This window comes from Gigantopelta aegis, chromosome 3, assembly GCF_016097555.1.
Source record: "Gigantopelta aegis isolate Gae_Host chromosome 3, Gae_host_genome, whole genome shotgun sequence".
NCBI lineage: Eukaryota > Metazoa > Mollusca > Gastropoda > Neomphalida > Peltospiridae > Gigantopelta > Gigantopelta aegis.
The window spans coordinates 87,252,091-87,262,322 of NC_054701.1; the positions used below are offsets into that span (position 1 = coordinate 87,252,091).

At 41.8% G+C, this 10,232-nt stretch overlaps 1 protein-coding gene across 1 annotated transcript in view; it reads right to left on the minus strand.

Annotated features, from left to right (window-relative positions):
* LOC121368919 (A disintegrin and metalloproteinase with thrombospondin motifs 9-like) overlaps positions 1 to 7,726 on the minus strand; it is a 129,710-nt gene extending 121,984 nt beyond the window's left edge. Inside the window, exons 1-2 of the mRNA XM_041493678.1 lie at positions 7,455 to 7,726; positions 6,377 to 6,729 (exon numbers count right to left, since the gene is read on the minus strand). Coding sequence (XP_041349612.1) covers positions 6,377 to 6,729; positions 7,455 to 7,569 — 468 coding nt within the window. The 5' untranslated portion in view covers positions 7,570 to 7,726. The remainder of the gene's footprint in view (positions 1 to 6,376; positions 6,730 to 7,454) is intronic.
* Between the last annotated feature and the right edge of the window lie 2,506 nt (positions 7,727 to 10,232).

Sequence of the window (10,232 nt, forward strand, 5' to 3'; positions counted from 1 at the left end):
CGCTACATTTTTGCATTAGTAGCAAGGGATCGTTTATATGCACCATCCCACAGAAAGGATAGCACATACCACGGCCTTTGATTTACCAGTCACGGTGCACTGGCTGGAATGAAAAATAGCCCAATGGGCCCACCGACGGTGATCGATCCTAGACCGACCGCGCATCAGGCGTGCGCTTTACCACTGGGCTACGTCCCGCCCCAAGACATCGATGGAAAGAAAGTTTGTTTTGTTTAACGACACCACTTGAGCACATTGATTTATGAATCATCGGCTGTTGGATGTCAAACGTGATCATTTTGACAGTCATTGAGAGGAAACCCGCTACATTTTTTCATTAGTAGCAAGGGATATTTTATATGCACCATCCCAGACAGAATAGCACATACCACGGCCTTTGATATACCAGTCGTGGTGCACTAGCTCGAGACATCAATGGATGCAAAATGTGTATCAAAAGATTGAATTTGTATATTTTGTAACTTAGTACTGTTATTTCATGTCGGAGCTCGATTCAGATGGGGTTTTCCCTTGAGCAACATTATGTGCAATAGGTCGTAGATCTCAAGCCACATGACTCAACTAACTTATTTCCCATTCCAAACCAATGAACCGTGACTGGTACATCAAATGTATTGAATTAGGATGTTCTGTGGGTTAAGGGGTAGTATCAATGTATCCACTGAAGGTCCATGTATGTCCATCTTGGGCACGAGCTCTGATTTGTGTCAGATTGGCAGTCGAGGACAGATAAGATTGTCAAATAAGATATAACAACATTCATTGTCGTCGAGTGCCGACTAAAGCAAAATGTCAGATCAGAATGAGTCATTGAAGCTAAACTCAGTCTGAGTGTGAATAAAGTTCTGTTCTGGCAGTTCATGACGACCCGCCATATAATCCGATTTAATTCAGACTGAAACAAAACGCCAACAAGAACAACGAGTCGACATAAAAAAAACAAGGAGAAGAAATTGGTCCTTTTATAGGAAGGGTTACTTTAATAACTTGGATCATTAGATCAACTCAGACCAAATGTAGCAATGGTGGTCTGACAAACTCTATATAAGCAACTTCACACCAAACTTACATTCATTGATTTATATTTATGTACGTGCTTATATCCAGTTATGGTTCAAGCACGCTGTCCTGGGCACACACCTCAGCTATCTGGGCTGTCTGTCCAGGATAGTGGGTTAGTGCCTGTGGTTACTTGTTAGTGGTTAGTGAGAAAGAGCTGGTGTAAAACTGGCTCTGGGTGGAAGCCGATACCTGGCTACGAACCCAGTACCTATCAACCGTATGTCCGATGGCTTAACCACTAGTGACTACACCACCAAAGCCGGTCCAAACTTTAAAAGTTCCTTTGTTTTGTTTAACAACACCACTAGAGCACATTAATTAATCATCGGCTATTGGATGTGAAACATTTGGTAATTATAACACGTAGTCCTCAGCGGAAATCCGCTACATATTCCCTAATGTAGCAAGGGATATTTTTACATGCATTTTCCCCACAAACAGGAAAGCAAATGCCTTTAACCAGTTGGTGTGCACTCGCTGGAATGAGAAAAATGTGCACTGACTGGACAAAAAAAAGAAGCCCAATCAGTTGAATGGATCCACTAATATGGTTCGATCCTGCGACGCAATCACCTCAGGCGAGCACTCAACCAACTGAGCCAAATCCCGACCCCAAACCTACAATGACTTCTCTTCACAATATAGTTTTCCCGCGCTGGCGGTACTATCTTTCATGTCCACTTTCAACCACCAGACTATGTGACGCTTACGTGTAAAAGACCGAGTTGATCTGGCAGCGTGCGGAGATAAATCACACGTACCTTGCCATTGAGGTGGACTCGTGTAACCCGTGTAACCCGTGCACTATAACAATGTACTTATTGATACAAAAGGGGAGACCGCTTGACCCGCGGCGTTCTTTTGAATCGTGTAATATTCGTCTTATAGCCTTCGCTTTCCCCTACTACAAGCGGCAAGCTGTTGCCGACCTGACGATGTCCGACTGATTTAGATTTACCATTGTATTTGATCTATCGCTATTCGTACCATTGATATAAGATAAACTAAGCCCGCCGGAACCCTCCAAAACAGCACGTGCACATTCCTCCAAAGACCACGACGGTGCAGACGCCATGTGCCAGAAGGAAACAAAATGCGCCGGACTGACGGGTCGGCACGAGGCGCGCGCGGTGTTGCAACCACTGCTGCATTTTACTCCATTCCACCTCGCCCCAAGCCTGCTGTGTGCCCGTTATACAGCAGTTGTGAGCAGACGATACACTTTGGAATCGGTGAAAAAGGTTTTTACAAATTTCTTTAACGACACCACTAGAACACATTGGTGTATTAATCATCAGCTATTGGTACCTTGGTCCATTCTATCTCGCCCCATGCCTGCTGCTGCTGTTAATAATGTTATACAGCAGTGGAGTCGAGAGCAGACGTCCTCTTAGAAAACGGCGAAAAACTTAGTTTGTTTTGTTTAAGGACACCAAAAAGAGCACATTGATTTATTAATCATCGGATGTCAAATATTTGGTAATTTCGAACCAATGTTAACTAGCTATCTTTACCGAACAGGCCACTAACAGCATTCTCAAAGATCGTCTAACATAGTATACAATTACAAGTGCTAAGCAACCGTCTGTTCAAAGTTAAAAAACTTGTTTTTATATAACAACACCACTAGAGTACAGTGTTTAATTAATCATCGGTTATCAAACAGTCGATAGACCTAATTCTGGCAGTCTTTTTGCCCATTAGCCACAAGGAATCTTTCATAATTAGTCAGCGAACAGGACAGCATATGCCACTGCCTTTGAAAGACCAGCATTGGGACACTGGCTGGAAGTATGTTAAGAGGCCACCATAGCATTCTTTAACAGCATCTAGTATGAAATTATATGAATCCATCAATCTGTCTAAATACGACACCTATATATTCTTCCTTTGGTGGCTGCTTAGCAGTGGTTCCACTGTTTACACAACCTAATCTAAGGAATCCTACATCAGATATGCAATAACTACAACTGACGATAAACATAGGAACTAATTACGCTATTGGGGTTATACAAATAAATACTACATATCTTTGTAGTACTAGTAGATTGCTGTCAAGGTCCGTTATAACTCACTAAGGAATTATGTCAAGGCGTTAGTGGAAGAAAAGGAAAAAGTAAAAAAAAATGTACAATAGATTTCCTTTATATATTAAAATAACTAGAGAACCAGCCCCCCAACCCCCCCCCCCAAAAAAAAAAGAAGAAGAAAGAGCGCATAAGACAAAAATAAACTTTAAACCTCAAAACTAAGGACACTGGTTCCTGTTTTTCTAGGTCACAGCTGGCTCCTTGCTTACCCACCACCCATCGCCAGCTATGTACTGACCTGTTCACAGTCAAAATCAGGGACGAACTCTGTCAGAAAAGTTAATTAAAACAGGACACTAGGCTTAGGATGAAGAATAGCTTGCTCGAGACAAAACAAAAACAATAGAAATAGGCTAGACGTACAGACCTACCTATATTGTATTTGTAAAGTAACTACTAGAATGCAGCACAACGGCTAAATCTAATGCCTATCTTAAATATTAGTTACAGTAACTTGGCCAACTGATAACAAAAATAGTTTAATTTCAAGTTAAAAACAAGTCTTATTAAGATAGTTTTAATGTTCAAGGCTTAAACCTAAACGTTCTGTTGACGCAAGTAAGACCCTACCTGCGAGTTGAGATTATGTTAATGGCGTGACGACACGTCATTTCAAATGAGCTCCATTAGTCTCAACAATCAAGGTTTGAAACTTAACATGTACGTTCAGGGCAAGATGCTGTAGTGCACGCCTGTCTTGGGTGACAGTTTTGGCGTGAGCACACGAGGGAATTTCGTGGAGCGGAATTTTTAATGTCTTCCTTTGGGCAGTTTAGTCAAATATAGAAGTTAGTGCGCAAGAAAATCTTAATGTGATCTGTGTTAACTCAGTTACTGAGGATACATGCACGCGCAATATCTTCCCGCGCTGATGATCCCGGCAGACGACTCACCCAGACGTCTCCTGACGCCGGGGTACGGGTTACGTAAGCTTTGTCAGACTTCAAAGAGGATCCCAGAAGGAACCTGTTTGCTAGACCTGGCTACAAACTCACTAACGGGTCGAGATAGCGCAATGACATCACCGCAGCTAATAGAATGATAGCTCATCCAGCACTATCCGGTCTTAACAGTGCCTATGCGGCAACTTGCTACAGTTTTAGCGCCAGATGAGCGCAGAAATGTTTTCTAGGCAACACCAGCATTTACCAATTACAGGTCTACAACCACTTTGTCTTTGAGCTTGCTAATAATAGGTAACAGATGGAATTGCACGTAGTACATGTAACACGATGCCTTTTCCTAGCTGGCTCACTAGCAACGGGTTTTTCATACAATATACTACTAATTAAAAACAATAACAGTAACTGTTTTAGTATTTGTTTCTGGGAATTCGCATGTAAACATTTTCTGTGGAAGAGGGCCCCGTTTTCTGTAGCGATCTCAGCTCTAAAAATAAGTTCGAAAGTAGAACTTCTATCACTTGGGTGATTTTAGCGTTAAGATAGCTTCGTAAGACTGGACCCATGTTTGTTTATTCCTATGAGGGAGCGGGAATAACGTTGGGGGTTCAGATAGTGCTCGTTTGACCGATATATGTGCATGTATCTGAAAGTTGGGTGCTGGGGATGCGTACACCCTATCTTAATGTCGATGTGCCTCGACAAATTCAATGTTTAGCATATGTCATGATATGGTTATCATCAGTCTATATGGTTTTATTTGTGGACGTAAAATCGTGGATGGCTTGGTATTTCTGGGGTAGATTGCCATACATGAAATGAACGTCAGTGTAATGTTAAGTAATGTAGGTAAACGTCGCACCCCTCGTCCAATACCGTAGATTCCCCCTTTTAAACGTTCAGCATTTGCTCCTGATCTACTCGTTTTCTCCATGTATACTTTAAAAATGCTTTGCCTTTGCTTTGCAAGAGCCTCCATGGCGACAGTAGGTTACTTCTCTCATTTTCTAGATCAAATGTCGTTACTATCAGCACTGTTCAGATATTTCGCTTTATATTTGCTTTATAATAGTGTAAAAGTGTGTAAATATAAAAGTACCCCCCGCCTTTTGGCACCATCCTACGCCACTGCAAGTATGTTGCCATCCCCTAACAACCGCTGATTAATCAATGTGCTGAGGATCTCTGATTATTATTTCAACTACGTACTGAGGTGTCGCTCAACATCCACTCTTAGAACTGAGCATTAGAAGATAAGGTACGATAATTGTATAGTTTGCAACAACTTGATAAAGCGAACTTGGCATCGTGAAGTACACCGGAATGGTGTGACAGGGTAACTCGATACCAAGTGGAACGACAGTATGACACGCAGGTGATTACAGGTCAATTACAGGTTAAAATTATTAATTACAGCAGGATCGTACGTCGACGTCATCTTGTTTGTTTTCGTGCAGTCGACGGCAAATGTTTATTAAGATCGTAGCCAGGACGTTAGGGATAATAAATGTATCAGCTCTGTATAGATGGGCTCCCCAATAGGTCAGGGAGTGCACAGATGTGTATTGTTATGCAGGCGAATTTCACGGGTGTAAGGGCCAGTTTTCGACAAATGTTTGAGAAATGTTTGAGAAAGTGCAGATAGCAGGGGACAGTGGCCCTCCCAATTTTAAAGATTATACATTGCCGCAAACCCCCCTCCATTCTGAAGATTATACATTGCCGCTAACCCCTGCCAGTTGAAAATAAATTAATATATTATTGGCCTCTCCCGTTCCTGGTATCTCGACGTCTATGCAATACTCCTCTGGATCCACTCTGTTTAAAGGCGGATTAAGGCTAAATAGCTTGTCCCTCCCACCCACCTGCGCCTCATTCTAATAGGCCAATGCTACAGCGACAGCTAGATCTATACTCACCCGACCTACGCCAATTATAAGTTATTATTGGTCTATTCCGTTCTAGTATATCTCGATGTCTACAAGACTTTATCTGTATCCACCCTGGTTAAGGTAGAACAAGGTTAAAGGGCATGCCTCTCCCACCCACCTGCACCTCATTCTAACAGGCCCACGCTAGAACGACAGCCAGATCTATACTCACCCCTTCCCCGATTATAAGATACAGTAACTTAGTATTGGTCTATTCAGTTCTAGTTAGCTCTTGATGTCTATACAAGACTCATCTGCATCCATCCTGGTTAGGGAAGAACAAGGTTAAAGGACATGCCCCTCCCACCCACCTGCACCTCATTCTAACACCAGTAACAGGTTCACGCTCACAGCCAGATCTAATACTTACCATTCCGTTACAGAGACTGAACGTCGCCTGAGAATCATCGTATCCATCCACCTTTCCAGAATAGAAACACGTCACAAGTTCACCGTCATTAACCTCCTCTAGCCACGAATAATTCCCTTTCACTCGCTGAATGATAAATCCGGGCGATATGAATTCTGAGAACAACGTAAGGTTCAGCGTCAGAACCTTACCAAAGGCGTCAATCCTGTACTTGGCGTGCACCGGAGTACTGGCCACGCTCCGTTCAACTCTCCCTCGCTCGTGGTGGGGGTGGGGGTACCCACTCTCGTACGGGACAAGTACCGGGTAAAACACCTCAACACTGCCCTGCGGTCCTGCACTTCCCACGGCACCTGTGGAACCAAGTTGACAAACACACAGGTGATAAAACATCAGATAAGTAACATGCAAGAAGACGTCGACAACGATCTATGAAAATTCTACAGTTGTATCTCAACAATATTAATTTGTGAATGTTGATAGCAATCAAAATGTAATTAATCTTAACAATAGGTCTAATGGGATATCATAGATACGCGTAGTTGTATTACTGTTAACACATTGATTTATTAATACTTTAGTGGCGCATGATTTCAAGTTTGGTCTAGTTAAAATGTTGCATTCTGATATATATCTTGTTACGATATTGAATATTTTTTAATATAAGAGGGGGAAACTATACGATTTTATTCTATTCATTTAAAGGGACATTGTTTTTAATATTAATAATGATATAATGATATAATGTATACAAATCTATACAAATAGCTGCAAGGTCATACTAATTGTTCTGCTTCACCTAACAGCGTTTTATTGTAAACATATCTTACAACTGTTATATCACAATACATAACAGTACCTAGTAAACAGGTATGGAGACAAAATACGCCCTTGCCCCCTCCCCCTAAAAAAATGTACCCTCTTAGTTTAAAGGTGTCATTTAATATGATTTATGTTTAGTTGGACATCCTCTAGTTGTTTTAGGCTCTCAAATATCACAAATGTCAAAATTTAAATTATGAGATATCCTTCTATTTTTATTTTTTTTACACGTGAGCGCATGAACGTACGTACGTACCTTGCTTGTGTGTTGGGTTCACCGTCTCGTCCTGTGTTCGGTGGTCTAGTAGTACAGCCTGGAGCATGATGAGACTGCTCCACGGCGCTACCAGCACCATCAACACAGAACGCATCGTCAGGTCGCCGGGGCCGGCCTCATCCACTCTGCGTAACCGTCCAGACTGCGAGTGTGTAAACCACCAGACAAACACCCGAGTCTCGCTCTCTCTCGCACTCGCGTATCGCTCGCTCGCTCTGCCACAGTTCCCGATTCTCGCCGACTCCTCTCTATCCCAGATCGTCTGGCGTACAACACCGACGATGTGTGCCGACAATTTTCCCTAACGCAGCCCCGCCCACTTCGCCCGTCTCAGCCAATCGCAGCGATGAGAAACCCCCCTTAGCGCCGTGGTCTGATCAATCAATCCGAACCCATCAACGGCTACGCTCGCCGTGGCAAGTGCCGGAATACGCAAAGAAAATGCACGCTGTCGGTTGTAATTTTTCTGTAGTATTCGACAATCAAAGACTACGCCAAAGTCTTGCTGGTCAGCTCACATTATGTAGCACTTTCTTATGCTTCAACAGTAGTAGTGTGTGCCATACTCGGCTATCGGCTGCGGTCTGGTCTTCAAATCGGTTTTACAGCCCTACAAAACCGCAAAATGCGATGCTAACGATGAAAATGACTTTTAATATCTAATAACTAATATTTATTACCTTGAGTACTTTATTTCAGTCATACTTTCCCGCAATCGCCTTGATTCAGTGTAAAAGTGCAGACAAAACAGACAACTCGGCAATAAAGCTATCCATTCTAATCTTTGCAACCGTATCAACCTCACACTTTCTAAGGAATTTATATGGTTTTTATCACAAACTGTTTAAATTCGTATAAAATAAACGTCTTCTACCCTTGGCCCAGTTTAATGAAATATCGTAGCGACACATCACATAGGCCTAAATGTCTGTGTGGGGTTTTTTTCTTTTATACTCATGTATTTTAATACACGGCTCTACATTCGGGCGTTTGGCAATATAGCCGTCCATTTATCGGATGATTAAAACAACCAATACCACTTTTTAAAACAAAAATAACACCTATGCTACGCAGAACATTGGTATTTTGCAGAAAACCAGTTTAGTATGTTGTGTATTGATGGTAAAATTCTCATTTTAATACGTACTTTTAAAAATGGTGCATGGTACAAACAACAAATATCAGAAAGGTTATTCCGTTGAGAAGCTACTCCACATCCAAGGTGTAGACAAACATACTGGTCAACTGGCCCACCCAGAGGCGGATCTATGGGGGAGGGGGGCAGGGGCCCAGCCCCCCTAAATTTTGCGACAGTTATAATTTTATTATATATTAAATTTCATTTTTTTTACGATCTCCTCCAAACCTCCCCCAAAGTTTCATTGGCATTTTGCCTCATGTCATTGTCCCCCCCCCCCCCCAAATAGATTGTCTGGATCCGCCACTACCACCATCTTCTTCTGCTACACCCAAAAGTGTTTCTCTCCTGCAGATAAAAGACACTTTGTGAACAATAGGTAGAACATGAAAGCCATCCATTAAAAGGGTTTGCAGTAAAAAGCAATCAGAGAAACTAACCAAGTTCCAAATGACATTGACCATGGATTACATTAATATGACATGGTAGCGCAGCTAAACTATTCAACTGGTAAACAATGATATCACAACTGAAAAAGACCATTTCATGGATTCAAAAATTAAAAGTACAGAAACTTGCACTGAACGTTAAAATATAACAACATCGTTTCCCACGAGAGAGGTGTGCACTATCCATTAAAGGATTCAGTAGTGAAACGCAATAAGAGAATTAAACCAAAGTTTATATAGATAAAATATTTCAAAAACAAATATAAATAAATAAATACAAGTGACACCCCCCCCCCCCCCCCACACACACACTCAAGTTAAAAAAGCACAACCAAATTAACAGCAACAAACAAACAAAAAACAAACCTATCCACTTCTTCATTAAAAAACAAAATATAAAATATGTTTATGCATGCCAGTTCATCCCTTTAATGACTCGTCTTTGCATTATGCGTTGTGTTCAAGTAACTTTAATAATGATAAGAAGCTAATTTAACAAATCTTAATTGTATCAGTAAACTAAAGCGGCGTCTAACACGGTTATTTCAACACTTGATCGATGCATATGTTATACCTACCGAAAACGCTGCAAGGGATATTTTATATACTCTTTCCAGTAGGATAGTACATACTACGGCATTTGATTTACCAGTTGTGGGTTTCTCTATTTGTAACATAATGAACTCTCTGTAGCTATTACCAGGCCCGCAGGAACGACTTAGTGAGTGGGGAGGCACTGACGGATCGGGTACAAACACTATATCAGATTTTGGTTACAATGGCAAACATTAATGTGATTTAAAAAAAGGGTGAAAAAAGGCTCACAAGTGGGGGAAGCCACGTGCCCCGCGCCCCGACCCCTCGGTTCCTACGGGCCTGATTACTACCAGCAATGACAGTATTTTCTTGTAGGATACATCACTGATCCTATATCCTATTTTGAATCTTGTACCTTGTTTAATTGGGGTGGGAAGGAGGGGGGATTTAGCTCAGTCGGTTGAGTGTTCGCTTTAAGTGCTTGCGTCGCAGGATGGATCCATTCAGCTGATTGGTTTTTTCCTCGCTCCAACCAGTGCACCACAACTGGCCAAAGGCTGTGGTATGTGCTTTCTTGTCTGTGGGAAAGTGCATATAAAAGATCCCTTGCTGCATTAGAAAAAATGTAGCGGG